Raw genomic sequence first — 23,139 nt, 5'->3', positions numbered from 1 at the left:
CCCCCACAATAAAAATTTACATCACCCCCTTTTCCAATTTTTCAAATAAAACACTGTTTTATTACATTATCACTATTTAGTTCTATTTTGTACGTAATTGTCCAAATTCTTACTATTACTGATCCTCCACAGTGAACGGTGTAAACGCAAAAAAACTAAATTGGTGATTTTTGGTCACATCATGTCCCAGAAAAAGACTTCAAAAAATCACATATACTAGCCGGACGGGGATCAGACGGGATGCCTGCTGAAATCATTCAGCAGGCATCCCGTGCAAATGCCTGGGGGGTCTGATCAGTTCAGATCAGCGATTAGCGGCTATTCCGGACTGATCGGGTCTCTGATGACCTGATAGCCCAGAAAATAGGGATGATCGGAGCTGTCAGAGACAGCCCCAATCATCCTGAAGGATAGGCCGATCAGGACTGACCTGGGTGTCGGGGCAGAACGGGGGAAAGATAGTGGCGATGGTGCGGAGGGGACCGGCGGCGGTACCTGTGATCACGGCACAGGGACCAGGACCGGCGGCTGACAGGAGGCGTCAGGCAAGTGGCGTCAGCATCAGATACAGCTGTGAAGATCGCCGTAAAGTGATCTTCACTGCTGTAACTAGGAGTTTCAAAACTATGTGGTGTTTGGGGTGTTGCAACAGTGTAGCAGGGTCTGGTGGTAATAACCCTGTGGGGTAAGGTGTTATTAACCCCTGATTTGTCGTGACGCCACGATGTGGTTGTTTTCTATATAAGGCCCTGCCGACAACCAACCCAGAGATGGCAGGCAATAAAGGAATGTCCACAGCAGGAATTGTGCAAATAACTGGAACTTTTACTTAAAACTTCTTATGGAACAGTCTTTACAATTATGCAGTTTCTCTAGAGGCAACCGGGATGCAGGATACCTCACAGGCTTGCTGAGACTTTTAGTATTGAGATTTATACAGGCCACTGTGCTACTAATTGTATATTTGAGTTGAATAGCAGTCACTAGAATTGTAGATAGAGCTTGATAACTCACGTTTTGAAGTGGCTGCAGGTTCCTTAGGCCCCGGCCTAGATGAGATGAATTTAGTAGTATATGCTGAGATTGTGCTTGCTTTGGATCCAGGAGATAAGAGAGAAGAGAGAGAATTTAGAGACTACAGCCCCTTATATACTAAGGAGGCTGGACTACAGCCCATTAGTTGCCAAGCCTGTATGTCCTGAACCCAGGGAACTCTGGGTACATCATATGACAGTATCACATGACCCAGGAAGGTCCTATACATTTGTACAACTTTATATAGAATAGGCAATATGTACAATACATTTACAATGCAGTTATATAAAGTCTAACTGATAAGAAAGTGGGGAAAGTCCTGCAGGAGAGCCCTATGGACTCCAGGGACTCTTCCTGAGGGGACTTAGGACAGGAACAGGACAAGGTCCTGTACCGGGACACCACAACTACAACTCCCAGCATGCCCAGACAGCCAAAGGCTGGGAGTTGTAGTTTTGCAACATCTGGAGGGCCACAGTTTCGAGACCACTGTCCTTCCAGATGTTGCAAAACTACAACTCTCAGCATACCCAGACAGTCCAGGCATGCTGGGAGTTGTAGTTCTGTAACATCTGGCCCTTCAGATGTTGCAGAACTACAACTCCCAGCATGCCTGGACAGTCTCAGCATGCTGGGAGTTGTAGTTTTGCAACATCTGGAAGGGCACTGTTTGGAAACCACTATACAGTGGTGTCCAAAGTGTAGTCCTCCAGATGTCAATTCAAAGCATGCCGAGTCTGTCCAGGCATGCTGGGAGTTGTAGTTCTGTAACATCTGGCCCTTCAGATATTGCCTAACTACAACTCCCAGCATGCCTGTGCAGTCTGGGAATGCTTGGAGTTGAAGTTTTGCAACATCTGGAGGGCTACAGTTTGGAGACCACTACACAGTGGTCTCCAAACTGTTCTCCCCCAGTTGTTGCATAACTACAACTCCCAACATGCCCTTTGGGTGTCTGGGCATGCTGGGAGGTGTAGTATTGCAACAACTGGAGAAACATTGTCTGTTTCCTAACTCAATGTTTCCCAACCCGTGTGCCTCCTGCTGTTGCAAAACTATAACTTCCAGCATGCACTGACAGACCATGCATGCTGGGAGTTATAGTTTTGCAACAGCTGGGGGCACATGGTTTGGGAAACACTAAGTTAGGAAACAGACAGTGGAGCAGAAACACTTCAGTAGTCTGTTACCTAACTCAGTGTTTCCCAATCCCAACCAATGTGCCTCTAGCTGTTGCATAACCACAACTCCCAGCATGCACGGTCTGTCAGTGCATGCTGGGAGTTGTAGTTTTGCCTCCCCCCCATGTGAATTTACAGGGTACATTCACATGTGCGGGGGTTTACAGCAAGTTTCCCGCTTCAAGTTTGAGATGTGGCAAATTTTCCGCTGCAGCGGGAAACTCATTGTAAACCCCCTAAAAACAGTAAAAACACTACACACCCTAAATAAAGAGTAAAACATTACATATACACACACCCTTACACTGTCACCACCATCACCCCCCCCCCCCCCCCCCCAATAAAAAAAACATCTTATACGTCAGTTTTTCCAAAATGTAGCCTCCGGCTGTTGCAAAATAACAACTTCCAGTATTGCCGGACAGCCACTGACTGTCCAGGCATGTTGGGAGTTTTGCAACAGCTGGAGGCACCCTGTTTGGGGAAAACTTACGTACGGTATTTTTGATGGAAGAGGCAAGTGTAACGCTTGCATCCGGGTAAACCACTATGAAAATCCCTAATTTAGGCCTCAAATGTGCATGGTGCTCTCTCAATTCAGAGCCCTGTCGTATTTCAAGGCAACAGTTTAGGGCCACATATGGGGTATCTCCGGAGAAATTGCGCTACAAAGTTTTGGTGGCTTTTTCTCCTTTTACCCCTTATGAAAAGGTAAAGTTGGGGTCTACACCAGCATGTTAGTGTAAACATTTTTTATTTTTTACACTAACATGCTGGTGTTGCCCCATACTTTTCATTTCATAAGAGGTAAAATGAAAAAAAGACCCCCAAAATTTGTAACACAATTTCTCCCAAGCACAGAAATACCCCATATATGGACGTAAAATGCTCTGCGGGCGCACAACAAGGCTCAGGATGAGAGTGCACTATGTACATTTGACGCCTAAACTGGTTATTTGTACAGGGATGGCTGCTGGTTACAGCGGTTCTGACATAAACGCAAAAAAATTAACTACACCCCTCATGGGACATAATAAGGGGTATAGTGAGCCTTAACACCCCACAGGTGACTGACAGATTTTTGGAACAGTGGTCTGTGAAAATGAAAAATGTAATTTTTCATTTCCACAGCCCACTGTTACAAAGATCTGTCAAACGCCTGTGGGGTGTAAATGCTCACTGCACCCCTTGTTATGTTCCTTGAGGGGTTTAGTTTCCCAAAGAGTATGCCATATGGGGTGTTTTTCACTGTTCTGGCACCATGGGGGCTTCCTAAATGAGACATGCCCCCCAAAAACCATTTCACAAAATTTGCTTTCCAAAACCCAATGTTGCCCTTCCCTTCTGAGCCCTCTACTGCATCCGCAGATCACTTTACATCCACATATGAGGTATTTCCTTACTCAAGAGAAATTAGGTTACACATTTTGGTGGACATTTTCACCTATTACCCTTTGTGAAAATGAAAAATGTGGGGTAACATCAGCATTTTAGTAAAAAAATATAATTTCATTTTCACATCCAACTTTATTGAAAGTTCATCAAACACCACTTGTTACAATCCTTGAGGGGTGTAGTTTCCCAAATAGTATACCATGTGGGGTGTTTTTCACGGTTCTAGCACCATAGGGGCTTCCTTAAAGGGGTTGTGCGCTGCCCTGCAGTTCAGAGCTCCGCTCACAGCGTCCGGAAGTTCATTACTCCAAACGCTGTGTGCGGGCTTCCGTGTTCGCAGCCGCCGGGCGTGACGTCACGCCCGCCCCCTTCGTGACGTCTCGTCCACCCCCTCGTGACGTTACGCCCGCCCCCTCTACCAAAGTCTATGGGAAGGGGGCGTGGTAGCGGTAGCGCCCCCTTCCCATAGACTTTCCTTGAGGGGGCGGGCAAGATGTCACGAGGGGGTGGGCGAGACGTCACGAAGGGGCCGGGCGTGACGCCACGCCCGGCGGCTGCGAACACGGAGGCACGCACACAGCATTCGGAGTAATGAACTTCCGGACGCTGTGAGTGGAGCTCCGAACTGCAGGGTAGCACACAACTCCTTTAATGTGACATGCCCCGCAAAAACCATTTCAGCAAAATTCGCTCTCCAAAATCACATTGTCGCTCCTTCTCTTCTGAGCCCTCTAGTGCGCCCACAAAGCACTTTACAGCCACATATGAGGTATTTCCTTACTCGAGAGAAATTGTGTTACAAATTTTGTGGGGCTTTTTCTCCTTTTATCCCTTGTAGAAATAAAAAATATGGGTCTACAAGAACATGTTAGTGTAAAAAATGAAGATTTTGAATTTTCGCCTCCACTTTGCTGCTATTCCTGTGAAACACCTAAAGGGTTAACAAACTTTCTGAATGTCATTTTGAATACATTGAGGGGTGCAGTTTTCATAATGGGGTCAATTATAGGGTATTTCTCACATAAAGGCCTTCAAATTCACTTCAAAACTGAACTGGCCCCTAAAAAATTCAGATTTTGAAATTTACTTGAAATTGGAAAATTGCTGCTGAACTTTGAAGCCCTCTGATGTCTTCAAAAAGTAAAAACATGTCAACTTTATGATGTCAACATAAAGTAGACATATTGTACAGTGGGGATCAAAAGTTTCGGCACCCCAGGTAAAAATGTTTATTAATGTGCATAAAGAAGCCAAGGAAAGATGGAAAAATATCCAAAAGGCATCAAATTACAGATTAGACATTCTTATGACAGATTTTATTTCCATCATTTACACTTTCAAAATAACAGAAAACAAAAAAATTGCGTCTGCAAAAGTTTGGGCACCCTACAGAATTTATAGCATGCACTGCCCCATTTGCAAAGCTGAGACCTGCCAGTGTCATGGATTGTTCTCGATCATCATTTGGGAAGACCAGGTGATGTCAATCTCAAAGGTTTTAAATGCCCAGACTCATCTGAACTTGCCCCCAACAATCAGCACTATGGGTTTTTCTAAGCAGTTTTCTAGAAATCTGAAACTGAAAATAGTTGACGCTCACAAAGCTGGAGAAGTGTTACGCCGAGTTCTCCGGGTCCCTGCTCCTCCCCGGAGCGCTCGCGGCGTTTCTCTCTCTGCAGCGCCCCGGTCAGACCCGCTGACCGGGAGCGCTGCACTGACACTGCCGGCGGGGATGCGATTCGCATAGCGGGACGCGCCCGCTCGCGAATCGCATCCAAAGTCACTCACCTGTCCCGGCCCCCGGCTGTCATGTCCTGGCGCGCGCGGCTCCGCTCCTTAGGGCGCGCGCGCGCCAGCTCTCTAAGATTTAAAGGGCCAGTGCATCAATGATTGGTGCCTGGCCCAATCAGCCTAATTAGCTTCCACCTGCTCCCTGGCTATATTACCTCACTTCCCCTGCACTTCCCTGCCGGATCTTGTTGCCTTGTGCCAGTGAAAGCGTTTAGTGTTGTACAAAGCCTGTGTTCCAGATCTCCTGCTATCCTCCTTGACTACGAACCTTGCCACCTGCCCCGACCTTCTGCTACGTCTGACCTTGCCTCTGCCTAGTCCTTCTGTCCCACGCCTTCTCAGCAGTCAGCGAGGTTGAGCCGTTGCCGGTGGATACGACCTGGTTGCTACCGCCGCAGCAAGACCATCCCGCTTTGCGGCGGGCTCTGGTGAAAACCAGTAGCAACTTAGAACCGGTCCACCGACACAGTCCACGCCAATCCCTCGCTGACACAGAGGATCCACCTCCAGCCTGCCGAATCATGACAGTAGATCCGGCCATGGATCCCGCTGAGGTGCCGCTGCCAAGTCTCGCTGACCTACCCACGGTGGTCGCCCAGCAATCGCAGCAAATTGCCCAACAAGGACAGCAGCTGTCGCAGTTGACCGCCACGTTACAGCAACTTCTGCCACTGCTACAGCAGCAACCATCTCCTCCACCAGCTCCTGCACCTCCTCCGCAGCGAGTGGCCGCTCCTAGGCTCCGCTTGTCCCTGCTGGACAAGTTTGATGGGGACTCCCGACTCTGCCGTGGCTTCTTGTCTCAATGTTCCCTGCATATGGAGATGTTGTCAGACCAATTTCCTTCAGAACGGTCTAAGGTGGCGTTCGTAGTGAGTCTTCTATCTGTAAAGGCTTTGTCTTGGGCCACACCGCTCTGGGACCGCAATGATCCTGCCACAGCCACTGTCCAGTCCTTCTTCGCTGAATTCCGTAGTGTCTTTGAGGAACCAGCCCGAGCTTCTTCTGCCGAGACTGCCCTGCTGAACCTGGTCCAGGGTAATTCTTCAGAAGGCGAGTACGCCATCCAATTTCGTACTCTCGCTTCCGAATTATCTTGGAATAACGAGGCTCTCTGCGCGACCTTTAAAAAAGGCCTATCCAGATTCTATAATCAGGAAGACGGATAGAATAATTTGTCGCCAAGACCACCTCAACCGAATGGTTTGCTGTCTCCCTGGTGCCAGGGTTCGGCATGTGGTGGAAAGGGTGGACAAATTACTAGGGGGGGCTGGGGATGACCCAGCTGTCGTGGTCCATGTGGGAACCAACGACAGAATACATGGTAGGGGGAGGTCCTTGAAGAATAATTACAAGGAACTAGGTGCCAAGCTGAAGGGAAGGACCTCTAAGGTTGTGTTCTCTGGAATACTTCCTGTGCCATGCGCATCGCAGGAAAGACAGTGGGAGCTTAGGGAGTTAAATGCATGGCTTAAGTCGTGGTGTGAGGGGGAAGGGTTTGGGTTTTTAGAGCACTGGGCTGACTTTTCATTGGGGTACAAACTCTATTCTACGGATAATTTGCACCTGAATGGAAGGGGGTCTGCTGTGCTGGGGGAGAGAATCCTGGAAGGGGTGGCTGAGTATTTAAACTAGGTGAGTGGGGGGAGGATAATAAAGCAAAGAAAGCAGACAGTGGGATGGATAGGTTAGAGAGGGGTCAGGACATAATGGCGGGTGGAGAGGAGTCCTGTGGGGGGAGGTTAAGAACAAGTGGATAAGGAGATTCATGCGTTACAAACCAGCTGTAAAAATAAATGTAGCCCGAAAAATTGTAATCCCAATAATTCAAAAAATTCCATTAGCCCCAATAACTCAATAACTACAATAAGCCCCATTAACTCAAAAAATACCGTTAGCCCCAATAACTTAAATAACAACGTTAGACGCAATAACGCAAAAAATCCCATTAGCCCCAATAACTTAAATAATAACGTTAGACCCAATAACTCAAAAAATCCCATTAGCCCCAATAACTTAAATAGTACAATTAGCCCTTATAACTCAAAAAATGACATTAACCCCAATAACTCTGAAAATCCCATTAGTGAGACTATATGTGTAAAACTTAATGGAAATGTAAAGTGTATGTTCACAAATGCCAGAAGCCTAGCAAATAAAATGGGGGAGCTTGAGGCCTTGATACTGGAGGAACATATTGATATAGTTGGGGTCACTGAGACATGGCTGGACTCCTCACATGACTGGGCTGTCAATCTGCAGGGGTTTACATTGTTTCGCAAGGATAGAATGAACAAAAAAGGTGGTGGAGTCTGTCTGTATGTAAGAAGTGGTATGAAAGTCAGTGTGAACGATGCCATAGTGTGTGATGATTCTGAGGAGGTGGAATCACTGTGGGTAGAATTACAAAAGGAGGGAAATACTGAAAAAATAATATTTGGTGTAATCTACAGACCCCCTAATATCACTGAAGAGATAGAAGGTCGGCTGTATAAACAAATAGAGAGGGCCGCCCGGGCAGGTACAGTGGTAATAATGGGAGATTTTAACTATCCAGATATAGATTGGGGCCGGGGGTTGGCTAAAACTACAAAGGGGAGAAAATTCCTAAATTTATTGCAGGATAATTTTATGGGCCAGTTTGTGGAGGACCCAACAAGAAGTGATGCCTTGTTGGATCTGATCATTTCCAACAACGCAGAGCTGGTTGGTAATGTAACTGTGAGGGAAAACCTTGGTAATAGCGACCACAATATAGTTACTTTTGACTTAAAATGTAGAAAACAAAGACAGACGGGGAAAGCAAAAACATATAACTTTAAAAAGGCAAACTTCCCTGGGTTGAGGGCTGCACTACAGGACATAGACTGGGGGGAGGTGTTCTCAAATGCTGATACAGAAGGTAAATGGGACATCTTTAAATCAACTCTAAATAACTATACAGCTAAATATATACCAAAGGGGAACAAATATAAACGATTAAAACTAAATCCTACATGGCTGACAAATGAGGTTAAAAGAGCAATAAACAACAAAAAAATAGCCTTCAAAAAATACAAATCTGATGGGTCAGCTATAACATTTAAACAGTACAAGGAGCTAAATAAAATCTGTAAAAATGTAATAAAAACAGCAAAAATTCAAAATGAGAGACAGGTGGCCGAAGAAAGCAAAACTAATCCTAAATATTTTTTTAGATATATAAATACAAAAAAACCAAGGACAGAGCATGTAGGACCCCTTAATAATGATAATGGGGAGGTTGTCACGGGCGATCAAGAGAAGGCGGAGCTACTGAATGGGTTCTTTAGTTCTGTATATACTATGGAAGAAGGAGCTGACATTGGTCAGGTCAGTGCTGGTAACACATCATATAATGTATTGAACTGGCTTAATGTAGAGATGGTACAAGGTAAGTTAAGTAAAGTAAATGTAAGCAAATCTCCAGGGCCGGATGGACTACACCCAAGAGTTCTTAGAGAGGTAAGTTCAGTAATATCTGTACCCTTGTTCATGATATTTAGAGATTCTCTGGTGTCTGGTATTGTGCCAAGGGACTGGCGCAAGGCTAATGTGGTACCAATCTTCAAGAAGGGCTCTAGGTCTTCGCCAGGCAATTATAGACCGGCAAGTCTAACGTGCATTGTGGGTAAATTGTTTGGAGGACTTATAAGGGATTACATACAGGAATACATAGGGGATAATAATATTATAAGTGATAGCCAGCATGGGTTTACTAAGGATAGAAGTTGTCAAACCAATCTAATTTGCTTTTATGAAGAGGTGAGTAGAAGCCTTGACAGAGGAATGGCTGTGGATATAGTGTTTCTGGATTTTGCCAAAGCGTTTGATACTGTCCCTCACAGACATCTGACAGGTAAGTTAAGGTCCTTGGGCTTGGAAACTTTAGTTTGTAACTGGATTGAACACTGGCTCATGGATCGTACCCAGAGAGTGGTGGTAAATGATTCGTACTCTGATTGGTCCCCGGTTATTAGTGGTGTACCCCAAGGTTCAGTACTGGGCCCGCTGCTGTTTAATTTATTTATCAATGATATAGAGGATGGTATTAACAGCTCTGTTTCTATCTTTGCAGATGACACCAAGCTTTGTAGCACGGTACAGTCTATAGAGGATGTGCATAAGTTACAAGATGACTTGGATAGACTAAGTGTCTGGGCATCCACTTGGCAAATGAGGTTCAATGTGGATAAATGTAAAGTTATGCATCTGGGTACTAATAACCTGCATGCGTCGTATGTCTTAGGGGGGATTAAACTGTCAGAGTCACTGGTAGAGAAGGATCTGGGTGTACTTGTAGATCACAGACTACAAAATAGCATGCAATGTCAGGCTGCTGCTTCCAAAGCCGGCAGGATATTGTCATGTATAAAAAGAGGCATGGACTCGAGGGGCAGGGACATAATACTCCCCCTTTATAAAGCAGTGGTACGGCCTCACCTGGAATATGCTGTTCAGTTTTGGTCGCCTGTTCATAAAAGGGACACTGCGGAGTTGGAAAGGGTGCAGAGACGCGCGACTAAACTAATATGGGGCATGGAACATCTTAGCTATGAGGAGCGATTAAAGGAGTTACAATTGTTTAGTCTTGAGAAGAGACGTTTAAGGGGGATATGATAAACGTATATAAGTATATAAATGGCCCATACAAAAAATATGGAGAAAAACTGTTCCAGGTTAAACCCCCCCAAAGGACGAGGGGGCACTCCCTCCGTCTGGAGAAGAAAAGGTTTAGTCTAAAGGGGCGGCACGCCTTCTTTACCGTGAGGACTGTGAATTTATGGAACGGTCTACCTCAGGAACTGGTCACAGCAGGAACAATTAACAGCTTTAAAGCAGGGTTAGATACATTCCTGGAACAAAATAACATTAATGCTTATGCAGAATTATAAAACTACATCCCTTTCCCTTATCCCCTTACATCCTTCCCTTCAATCCCCTGGTTGGACTTGATGGACGTATGTCTTTTTTCAACCATACTAACTATGTAACTATGTAACAGTAACATCAAGGATGTGCTGGCCGCACGAGAGATTCCTCCCAACCTGCAAGAACTTATCCATTTGGCCACCCGCATTGACATGCGTTTTTCTGAGAGACACCAGGAGCTCCGCCAGGAAAAAGACCTTGATCTCTGGGCACCTCTCTCACAGTATCCTTTGCAATCTACCCCTGTGCCTCCCGCCGAGGAGGCTATGCAAGTGGATCGGTCTCGCCTGACCCTTGAAGAGAGGACTCGCCGTAGGGATAACAATTTATGTCTGTACTGCGCCAGTACCGAACACTTCTTGGTGGATTGCCCTATTCGCCCTCCACGTCTGGGAAACGCACGCACGCACCCAGCTCAAGTGGGTGTGGCGTCTCTTGGTACGAAGTCTGCTTCTCCACGTCTCACTGTGCCCGTGCAGATTTCTCCTTCTGCCAACTCTTCCTTCTCTGCCGCGGCCTTCTTGGACTCTGGTTCTTGTGGAAATTTTATTCTGGCCTCTTTGTTGAATAAGTTCTGCATCCCGGTGACCTGTCTCGTCAAGCCGCTCTACATTTCCTCGGTCAACGGAGTTAAATTGGACTGCACCGTGTGTTACCGCACAGAACCCCTCTTAATGTGCATTGGACCCCATCACGAAAAGACTGAATTGTTCGTCCTTCCCAACTGTACCTCTGAAGTCCTACTCGGTCTGCCATGGCTCCAGCATCATTCTCCCACCCCTGACTGGACCACCGGGGAGATCAAGAATTGGGGCCCTGCTTGCCGCAAGAAATGCCTCACGTCTCCTCCCAGTCCCGTCAGGCAAGCCTCGGTGCCTACACCTGGTCTCCCCAAAGCCTATCAGGACTATGCTTTGCCTCCTCATAGCCCCTGTCCTGGTAACACTCTGCCCCGTGCCAAGCTTCACCCTCTGCCCTCCCTCCCCATTCCCACTCCTGCTGAACTGCCTGCATGTGATGAGGAAACCCTACAATCGCTCCCAGTGTCCTCGTCCCACGTGAAGCAATTGGCGGACAAAAAAAGAGGGAGACCTAGGGGGGGGGGGTACTGTTACGCTGAGTGCTCCGGGTCCCTGCTCCTCCCCGGAGCGCTCGCGGCGTTTCTCTCTCGGCAGCGCCCCGGTCAGACCCGCTGACCGGGAGCGCTGCACTGACACTGCCGGCGGGGATGCGATTCGCATAGCGGGACGCGCCCGCTCGCGAATCGCATCCCAAGTCAATCACCTGTCCCGGCCCCCGGCTGTCATGCCCTGGCGCGCGCGCGCGCGCCAGCTTTCTAAGTTTTAAAGGGCCAGTGCATCAATGATTGGTGCCTGGCCCAATCAGCCTAATTAGCTTCCACCTGCTCCCTGGCTATATTACCTCACTTCCCCTGCACTTGCCTGCCGGATCTTGTTGCCTTGTGCCAGTGAAAGTGTTTAGTGTTGTCCAAAGCCTGTGTTCCAGATCTCCTGCTATCGAACCTTGCCAGATCTCCTTTGACTACGAACCTTGCCGCCTGCCCTGACCTTCTGCTACGTCTGACCTTGCCTCTGCCTAGTCCTTCTGTCCCACGCCTTCTCAGCAGTCAGTGAGGTTGAGCCATTGCCGGTGGATACGACCTGGTTGCTACCGCCGCAGCAAGACCATCCCGCTTTGCGGCGGGCTCTGGTGAAAACCAGTAGCAACTTAGAACCGGTCCACCGACACGGTCCACGCCAATCCCTCGCTGACACAGAGGATCCACCTCCAGCCTGCCGAATCGTGACAAGAAGGCTATAAGAAAATAGCAAAACGTTTTCAGATGTCAATATCCTCTGTTCGGAATGTAATTAAGAAATGGCAGTCATCAGGAACAGTGAGAGTTAAAGCAAGATCTGAAAGACCAAGAAAAATATCAGACAGAACAGCTCGCAGGATTGTGGGAAAAACAATTCAAAACCCACGTTTGACTGCACAATCCCTCCAAAAAGATCTGGCAGACACTGGAGTTGTGGTACACTATTCCACTATAAAGAGATACAAATATGGTCTTCATGGAAGAGTCATCAGAAGAAAACCTCTTCTACGTCCTCACCACAAAAATCAGCGTTTGAACTTTGCAAATGAACAAATAGACAAGCCTGATCAATTTTGGAAACAAGTTCTGTGGACCGATGAGGTTAAAATTGAACTTTTTGGCCGGCATGAGCAAAGGTACGTTTGGAGAAGAAAGGGAATGAAAAAGAACCTCTGTCCAACTGTTAAGCATGGGGGTGGATGGGGGTGGATCAATCATGCTTTGAAGTTGTATTGCAGCCAGTGGCACAGGGAACATCTCACGAATAGAAGGAAAAATGGATTCACTAAAATTTTAGCAAATTTTGGATGCTAACTTAATGCCATCTGTGAAAAAGCTGAAGTTAAAGAGAAGATGGCTTCTACAAATGGACAATGATCTTAAACACACCTCGAAATACACGGGGGATTACATCAAGAGGTGTAAACTGAAGGTTTTGTCATGGCCTTCACAATCCACTGACCTCAACATAATTGAAAATCTATGGATAGACCTTAAAAGAGCAGTGTGTGACAGACAGCCCAGAAATCGCAAACAACTGGAAGACTTTTGTAAGGAAGAATGGGCAAAGATACCTCAAACATGAATTGAAAGACTCTGGCTGGCTACAAAAAGCATTTACAAGCTGTGATACTTGCCAAAGGGGGCAGTACAAGATATTAACTCTGCAGGGTGCCCAAACTTTTGCAGATGCCATTTTTTGTTTTCTGTTATTTTGAAACTGTAAATGATGGAAATAAAGTCTAAATTTTGTTGACAAATTATAAGAATGTCTAATCTGTAATTTGATGCCTTTTGGAGATTTTTCCATCTTTCCTTGGCTTCTTTATGCACATTAATCCAAATTTTTACCTGGCGTGCCCAAACTTTTGATCCCCATTGTATATGTGAATCAATATATAATTTATTTGCTATATCTATTTTCCTTACAAGCAGAGAGCTTCAAAGTTATAAAAATGCAAAATTTTCAAATTTTTCCTGAAATTTATGCATTTTTCACCAAGAAATGATGCAAGTATCGACGGAAATTTACCACTAACATAAAGTAGAATATGTCACGAAAAAACAATCTCTGAATCAAATTCATAAGTACAAGCCTCCCAGAGTTATTAATGCTTAAAGTGACAGTGGTCAGATGTGCAAAGTGACAGTGGTCAGATGTGCAAAAAAGTTCTGGTCCATAGGGTCAAAATGGGCTCGGTCCCCAAGGGGTTAATACCCCATTCTTTATATTCACAAAAACTGTAGAACAATATGTGCAACACTCTCTAAATGGAGAACTTACAGAGATTAAACAACATTTCTCCTAATGTACACACCCACATATACCGAGGGGTTTCCCCGTATATCTGATATCCTATAGCGATTCATCAGGGGATTACAGACTAGTACACTACAGGTACGAGGGAGAATACATTGGCACACAACGAAATACACATCAAGAATATTATTAAAAACAGCAGCAAAGGGTATGGTTAGTTACAAGACAGATGTTAGATAAGCACTTAGCATTCCCCATGGATCACATTGAAGCGCTGGGAAGATTGCTTGTAGGAAAAAAAAAACACCCTGTTGTTTAGAGAAACTTTTGACATTTGCTCGCTCCCTGTCTGAATGTTCAAACCCTGACAGATCTCTTCATATTGCTGAGAGAAGCACCCAGTAGGCAGCTTCACTCTCCAGTTGACCATGATGGCCAAGAGTGCGGCCAACTGGGGAGTGAAGCACACTACCATGCGCTTCCTCTGGCGATATCTAGATATTGGTCGGGGTCTAAACATTCATGTCTGGCATGTCAAAACTTTTATGGCTGGTGTAATATATAGTTGTAAGGAAGAAATCTAGTGTCTGTGGATATCTCAAGTTGTTTACAATATCTACTTGTGCTTAGCATACTGGAATTATGTCATTATGGTGTCTGGGGTGTTGCAATGATATTACAGTGTCTGGTGGTGTTAATCTTTACTTGTCGTGACGCCAGGGTACGGTTTGCTTAGTATTGAAGATCCTACCGCCAACCGGCCCACAAACGGCAGGGATAATAAACAGAATGTCCACAGCAGAGTTTATGAGATAACTGGAACTTTTTCTGAACTTCTTATGCAGTCTTTACAGTAAAACAGTCTCTCTTGAGGTAACTGGGATGCAAGTTCCTCACAGGCTTTGCTGGGACTGACAGTAATGAGCTTTAAGCAGGCCACTGTGCTACTAGTTATAAGATTTGAGTAGAATAGTAGTCACACAGGATTTGTAGGATTGAGCTTTATAACTCACGGTTTTAGTGGCTGCTGGTTCTTTAGGCTTTGGCCTAGATGAATTGAATTGAGAAATGCTGATTGTGCTTGCTTTGGATCCGGGAGATAAGAGAGAAGAGAGTGCAGGAACAAGAGCACAGGTGCAAGAGAGAGAATTTACAGACTACAGCCCTCTATATATTAAGGGGGCTTGACTAAGCTCATTGGCCATCAAACCTCTAAGTCCTGAACTCAGTGAACTCTGGGTACATCACATGACCCAGGAAGGTCCTTAAACATATGTACATTCACAACTGAAGATCACATGACCTGGGGAGGTCCTATACATTTATTATACCTATACATTAAATAATAGACATGTAAATACAATTATATGAGGCGACCAAGGGGCAAGCCCTGCAGGAGAGCCCTGTGGAGATGAAGGAACTCTAGCTGAGGGGACTTAACACAAGGGACAGGACAAGGTCCTGTACCGGGACACCACAGAATATTTTACGACATGGGATGTGGCCTGAATCTGTGTATAGAAAACATAGAAGGTTGTTGGCAGGAAAAGTCTGCCTTTATATTTCCAAACACATATGCTAAAAGTTTGTTCCAAGCATCTACTACTCTTTCAGTCAATTAGGCGATTAGTAGGAATGACTGGCAACAGCATGTGCCATTGTCTTGATGACGTTTCAATCATCTTCTGTTCCACGGCCAGTTTTTAGATCTATCACTGCACTTTACTGCTGTCATTATGGTGACAAATAAAGGACTCCCTTCAAAGCATGTGCTGATATGCGCACTTATTATGGCTTCCAAAGTTCTGCTGTGTGTAGGCTTTATAGAACAACAATACTTTGTGTGTAGCCTGCCAGCAGTCAGCCGTTGTGTGCAGGCGACATACTAACTGCCCAGTGCAACAAAGCAATACACATTGTAAATAGATGTAATGTGTTGCTAGATGTTAAGCCAAGCATTGTGCAAGCAGGAATGTTCAGCTTCATGCTTCCTTTTACATTGCTCTGCAATAATTAGGGCATGTTTAATAATTACTGACAGTGACCTCTGCTCTGCTGTTAACCAGCACCCTCTCGGGATCAGAAAGATTATTTATGAACTTTACCTGTGCCTTATAAAACTCTTGAAGACGCTCAGCATCCACTCCACCACCTCATACCCTAAACTGTTTACGCTCAAGGTAAGCTGTCAACTTTAGGATCTGTCATTAATGCAATTGAATGGTATTGATTATCGGGGTGGTTTATTCTTTCTAGTTTATGTGGTGTTAGGGGTTATGAAATGTAACCAACAATCATTTGTATAGTGAGATCATTCTGTCCAACAGTTGCACCTATCTTCCATCTTTTTATTAACCCTGTCAGTGGATTACAGGCATATCAATATGTTGGACTGAAATGGAATTGCAGCCTTTGCCACCTCCGCAGCTACAGCACAGGTGTAACAAGTGTAGACATGTACCGTATACTGTATTAAGGTTTAATGGAAATTTTTTGTATGATTGTATACACTTGTTTAGTAATGTACCCTGAATTTACACATAATCATCTTTGCTACAATACAATTTTGAGAAAGTTGAATTACAGGATCAAAGCTATGGTCATGGTGATAAGATGATTTTTTTGAGCTGCAGATTATCATTTTACTTTCTTTCTGATCAGATCCTTGTAATTAAAGTGGCCACTGGGTGAAAACATATTTCAAAGATAATAACATGTACGGTATATACTTTAATACCCCAAAACATACTTTCCATGTGTCTGTTCTGTCAAAATAAGACTCATTTAAGGGATTGTGTTGATATATGTTGATAGAGAAGAGCATTCAGCATCTGCTCGCCCCCCCCCCCCCCCCAGAAATTACGTAAAATAGCAACTACTACTCTAGTGGACTTGGTGCTACCATGTATCACAAAGCCACCCACTCATTTGAACGGTTATCATTTAATGCTACATGAGCCATTGTAACTTCCCCTGGAGATAACAATTCCTTGCTGAGGGTTTTAGTAGCATGAGCCCAAGCAATCTTTATAGAAGGGTTTGGACCACTGTCAGATTTATGAGGCGTTACGTTAGACTAGAGCTGCTATAAAGCAAAGCCGAGAGGGGATAGGATGGATTTTTGTGTTCTATTCATTGTATGTGACAAAAAGTACGAATGGAAACTGGCACCCAGGCATTTTCTCTCTCTCACACTCACACACACACACACACACACACAACCTATTGCATTAAGTGCATAGTAGCAGCCACCTATCTTATGTTTATTATCACCCAAAATCCAGCTTCTCTTATGTGTAATTATATTGTTGCATGTGTTTATAATGTAACAAAAGGGCAATTACAATGTTGAACTGCATCAGTTTCACCCTCCAGGGGTCATTTATCAGAAAGCTTATATGAGACCTGCTTACTTTGTGATAGACATATGTTCCATCAGATACTATCTTCTATATCGTTACTTGCCCTGCACAGTCCCTGTAGTTTATATAGTTAATTGGTAAAGAAAGAATCTAAAGTAGCAGATGATGACACTTGGACACTTGAACATTACCGTCACCTTTTGTTTTCTAATACAAAGCATTTCAAGGTACATTGAGACCCTTTAGCCTGGCATCTTAAGGCTGTGTGTCGCACACATTGGTTACAGTGTCTTAATTCTCTTAAGTTCATCTGCTGATGATCATCCATGGGAAGAAAGCCAGTGCAGTTATCCCGCAGCTTTGTGCCAAGGATAACCCTGAAACCTGTCAATTTAAAAAAAAAAAGGGCACTGATGATGGACTGTCGAATTTAATAAAAAAAAAGGTGCACAGATGACATCATAGCTCCAAAAAATACATCCGTGGACCATACATTGCTCAGTTCTTGCCCAACAGAGTTGAGTAAACTCTCCAGATTTCTCATTGACGTCTGATTTGCCCATAGCAACCAATCACAGCTCCGCTTTTATTTAATAAATTGCGCTAGTAAAAAGAAAGCTGTGATTGGTTGCTATGAGCAAATCAGACACATTTTTCCTCAGGCATTGATAAATCTGTGTCTGTTGGGGGAGATTTATTAAGATGTGCTGAGGAAAAGTTGACCAGTTGCCCTTATTAACCAATCAGATCACTTCTTTCATTTTTCAGAGGCCTTTTTTTTTCTTAAGTAAAAAAGCGATCTGATTGGTTGCTATGGGCAACTGGTCAACTTTTCCACTGTACAAGTTTTGATAAATTTCCCCTATGTGTTTTTAATAGATGTGACTGATTTTTAATAGTTAGAATTGAAATAAAAATAGTTTACACTTACAATTCCCAGAGCACAGAAAATATTATTCTATTTGTAATGAGTAAGATGTAACCAAAACTTAGGAACACATATAAGAACTTCATAAAGCCAAAAAACATGGTGGGAGGAGGCAATGGACTAAGACAGTTAAGTACATATAAAGTACATGAATTTAATCACATCCCACAAGCAAATATGTGCAAAGAGCATTTTGTGGTGTCATGTAGTACATGTATCACACCAAGCTGAAGTTTTAGTAATATATAAATATATACTGTATATTGCACATATGCCCAAAAAAAGATGCTAAAAGAAAATCATAGACAATACTAGACCAAGATATAAGTGTTCAAACTGCTATGTCCTTCATCTCAGAACCCAACATGCCTTTCAACTTTTCTCGCCTCATCAGGGGGTACTGATGTACTTAGATGGTGACCCTTGACGAAGCAAAAGGGGTGAATCATACATTGTGGTCTAAGATGCACTTTATATGTACTTATGTGTCCCCGTCTAAGACCTCTTCCCTCCACATTCGGCTGTTTTTAAATAAGTTTTGGATGCAATGTATATTGTTAAAAATAAAGTTATTTATGAATTAGTAATTCTGTATAACACAATTTTGTTAACAAATTATGTTGTTTTAGATGCTCTTTCTGAAATACAAATAAGAACAGATGTCTGCTTTATTCAGATTTAAGTAGACGACTAGTCTGGGGAGAATCACATTATTAGGTATATAAAGATTTTAAAAAGTTTCCCTTGGGGAGATTTTACAACATATTGGACATTTACCATTAAGTGCTAGTGATAAATGCTGCATTGCATAGGTACAATGGGGAGGTAAAGGGTGAGAAAAAGCTAATGTTTTACCACAATTGTGTCTGACCATAAACACATGATTCATCTTTTTTATGTTTGTGATACTAATCACGCAGGTGATATAATACAATAAAATAAACCTAATGTGCCCATAATTTCCAGATAATTTGTGATATCACTAGAATGCCAACCTGATTACAGCATTTAAAAGGCAATATATGATGTGTTTTATTTTGACAAGTGGAGAAGATTGTAGCTATTTGTTTCCTGTTTTCTCCTGATCATTTATGGCTTATTGTGTGATATAGGACCCAATAATCAGCACCAGCCGGCACCATGGGTGAGGGAAGCCTAAGGAAGAGAAAAGAGGAAAAAAATGAGGATAACCAGTCTATCCAGAGTAAGGAGTCCTCAGTAATGCAACTCAAGAAGCAGGCAAGTAAACTGCAAGGATTAGGGCATAATAAAAAAGATAGAGTAATTCTATAAATTAGGATCATTAAAAAATATAGAAGAGAAGGGAATTAGGAAAATGTCTGACTTGATAAAAGAGGGTAAGCTTATTGGATGGGAGGAGCTAAAAGAAAAGTTCGATTTGGAAGAAAAAGCATGGTACGAATATGCTAAACTTAGATATGCATTCTCGGCCACCAAAGAGATCTTCAGTGTAGAGACTCTAAGGGGTCTACTGGAAAAAAAATTTAATAACTGGTTACATTTCTGGTTTTGTTAATCTGTATTAAAACAAATATGAAAATAAAAAATATATATTTAAAATAAAAACCTGCAAGGATTAGGTTTATAATGTGAGAGGATCTTTTAGCTAGAATGTGTTGGACCTAATGTTAGATCAGATCTAAAAGGGTACAGCAACTTGGGGCAAGCAATAAGGTTTAACCCAAAGGTGTAACCCAAATGATACCAAGCAAAAGTGACAAGGATTTAAGAAAGGATGATGTTTAGAAGAGCATTGCAACCCTCCATTCTACTTTTAGGGTCTTAGCACCCTAATTCTCACCTATCTTCAGACGTGTTATAAGCCTAGGCATTAGTAAAGAAGTACACATTTCCTTTATAGGCCTATTCCAGAAGAGCCCTACAGAGTAGTTACTGATCCAATGCATAATCTGCACATTAGTTAATTGTTGGTGCATTACCCATACAATTTGTATGAGGTCAGCACATATGCCCCCCATCTTCTGTGTGTGCTTGGAAACCAATATCAGGCAAGGTGAACAAGTTTCACGTGATTGATCTTTTTTACCTAAGGAGATAAGCGGAACCATACCCATGCATTATAAGCCACTTTTTCCATGCAATTTTCAGATGATGTCATCTATAGAATATATATGGTCTCCTTAAATGCTGCTGTGGATTTAGAGATTGATCCCATGAAATAGACTGTAAAGCAGAAAAACTATGCATGTAAACCCAGTGTCGATGTCGGTGATTAGCAAGTTGAAAGGCATCACTGTTTTGGTTGGTCCCCTTGTCCATTATCTTGGGTAAGAATGTTTAAACTACACAGAACTTGGGCTCTATTCACATTATTTGGAAAAGGGTTAAATGATGAACTTTTAGCTTCTCTCATTCTTGGGGTATGTTCACTTTTCTTTCTATTGTGGTACAAATGGCAGGACACTACTGTTTATTTATGTACTTCTTATAAAAAAAAAAAACAACACAACATTATTGATATATAGTACACTGAGTGAATAAAATAAGTTGATGCATTAGGATATGTTCACAGTTGTGTATTTTTGCTGGAGATCTGCTGCTGTGGATTTTGCTGCCCATTGACTTTAATGGCTGCAGCAAAAATATGCATGTGTGAACATAAGGGTGAATTCACACTCTGTAGATTTGCAGTATGGATTCAGCAACACAAATCCACAGCAATGTACAGTTCATTATAAAATTTCCATCTACATGAAGCTGAAAAATTACACGCAGAAAAACAGGCTGTACAAATTTTCATAACCACCTTATGCTCATTATATTGCAAAATGCTGCAGGTTTTCACCCCTTCAATATACTATAGGTGTCAGACTCAGAGGTTAGGACTACCTTGAGCATCATGTGATCCCTCTAGGTAAGTAGAAAAAAGATGAGGGTTATAGTATCATATGGCAGGGGTGGTGCAACCTTATGTATTGATGTAGAATTCCACAAAACTAATACTTAAAATAAGCTGTAATAATAATACAGTACAATAAAACGTACACAAGGCCCTAAGAAAATAATACTCCAAAAGACAGAGTTTCTAGAAAACAACTTGTTGTATACTCCTTGTGCAGATCCAATACAGAAAAGTACACTTTGGTATAATCTCAGATTTGACATACAGTACTTGAGAGACACTTTGTAGGTAGAGAAGCAACTGGTAATTTATCATTATCACAGTACAGAAGGAATTTGATGATATTTGATTTAGTTAATGTGTGACTTATAGTTCTCCTGGGATTTAGTTTTACTGGTCCCTCGTTGTAGGTGTCAGACTCAGAGGTTAGGACTACCTTGAGCATTATGTGATCCCTCTAGGTGATGCCCGGCTCGTTCTTTACTACAGTTTGGATGACTTTAAGTAGAAAATGTAAAACTTGTCTTGTAACCTCCTTGTGGTTAGCAATGCCTCTAGGCATAGCCCAGCTTGTTCCTCACTGCATTTAAGATTAAACTTGACTAAGAGTCAAGTTTAGACTTGACTGTAGGCTGTAACTCTGCACTAACGTTGTTATTCTGTTGCTACCTAAGTCTGGAGCAATAGTTGCACCTAATCTTTCTTTTGAAATAAAGTTCTTTAGATTCGTCTTTGTCCTTGATGCTTCCTCTTGTAGTACTCCTGTAGTCGGACACAGTAGTTTGCAAGTTTGATGCCATAGGCCAAAAATATTGAGACAGGAGGCAAACTCTCTCTGAAGGTGAGGGCTGCAGGAACCAGTGGCCAGGGCTAGTCTGACTGGAAACACTTTCTCTCTGACCAGAGGCCAGAGCTAGACTGGACATGTGCTTTTTGGATCCCTGGGGATTGCGGTGGTGCTGGACAGACCTTGGCCCTAACTGGCTTAAGGGTTTGGACATGGGACATATTTAGAAAACACAGTGAGAATAGACTTTTGGGAGGAAAATGTTGACCCCTTCAACTCTATTTATTTCTCAATATATTGGAAATACATTTATAATGTAAAAAACATTCAGGAGATAGGCCTCAGCCTTTTAGAGACAGACGTTATCAGTTACCTTAGTAACTACAGCCACTCGAACAGTGTTTAGAATAGCAAAAAATCGCTGCAGAATCGAGTTGATCCATTTCTATTTCTCGATATCTCTTAGTAAGTCAGTGGTCTCCAACCTTTAGCTCACCACCTGTTGTAATACTACAACTCCCAGCAAATGGAAATATATCCAGCAGTCAGAAGATGTGGAAATGACATAAAATAATATTTTTTTATCTTTATGGATTAAATAAATTACTTTTAATGTCACTTTCACATCTCCTAAGCGCTGGATATTTTTTTCCTGTTGGATCTCCTCTCCCAGGCTTCTTTACGTGTACCTTGCATCATAATATGGCTACAAGTCATCCTGTGCACTTGGAGTTTGAGGGGGCAGTAAACTGTATCTAATCCTGTTGTTTTTGCTACTCCCAGCATACCTGGCTGCTTGGTTGGAGACTATGGATTTAAGAAAGTGTAAATAATCATATTCCAGGCTACACTGTTTTGTCCGCCGCTACCTTGTTTGTGTTATCCAAGGAGCCAATATTAGCATATAAAAAATGAATGTTGTGGACCATATAAAGAAGTGAGATCATCTCAGAGCAGAGAGGATGAAGCATGTAGGCGTCCAGGAATAGACTAATAACTCAATCTTGTATTGATTGTTTCATCGCTCCTCTGTTTAAATATAGCCAACTTAGAACAACATAAAGACCAGATATTTTTATCAGATGACTCAGCTGGCTATTTATTAAGCTATTCCTGGCTCTTAAGGGGAAAATGATGTTATTGTTCAGGCCATGTACATCCCACCCCCAACCCCAAGACATCACTAGCTAGCAATAATAATCTTATAATGGGGGATACTATAGGATGGTAAGGAGCCAGACTGCTCCAACAGGTCTATGCTATAACATTGAACATACCCATAATAGGGACAAATGATAAACAGAAATGCTTGGATTTAAAAAAAAAAAAAAAAAAAAAAAAAGATGTACTAAATGTGCTAAAATGGGATTTAAAGTAGGTCTGATATAATCTGCTCCAGCAGGGGTGCTGTTGTTTCCTACCATTCTAACCTATTAGAGACAAAGAGAAAAAAAATTGGACTGGCTC

The 23,139-nt window shown here is 43.0% G+C and overlaps 1 protein-coding gene across 2 annotated transcripts in view; it reads left to right on the top strand.

The window, feature by feature from the left end:
* Positions 1-23,139, top strand: part of SLC7A9 (solute carrier family 7 member 9) — a 124,948-nt gene that overhangs the window by 29,444 nt on the left and 72,365 nt on the right. The window contains exons 4-5 of one of the 2 annotated variants that reach the window (XM_056525748.1): positions 15,753-15,891; positions 19,114-19,240. The exons of the other annotated variant lie outside the window; for it this stretch is intronic. Of the exons in view, the coding sequence (XP_056381723.1) occupies positions 19,142-19,240 (99 nt within the window). The 5' untranslated portion in view covers positions 15,753-15,891; positions 19,114-19,141. The remainder of the gene's footprint in view (positions 1-15,752; positions 15,892-19,113; positions 19,241-23,139) is intronic. 2 annotated transcript variants of the gene reach the window in all.

This window comes from Hyla sarda, chromosome 6 (assembly GCF_029499605.1).
Source record: "Hyla sarda isolate aHylSar1 chromosome 6, aHylSar1.hap1, whole genome shotgun sequence".
In the NCBI taxonomy this organism is placed as follows: domain Eukaryota; kingdom Metazoa; phylum Chordata; class Amphibia; order Anura; family Hylidae; genus Hyla; species Hyla sarda.
Note: the sequence above shows the minus strand (reverse complement) of the source record. Positions and strands in the feature narration are given on the sequence as shown.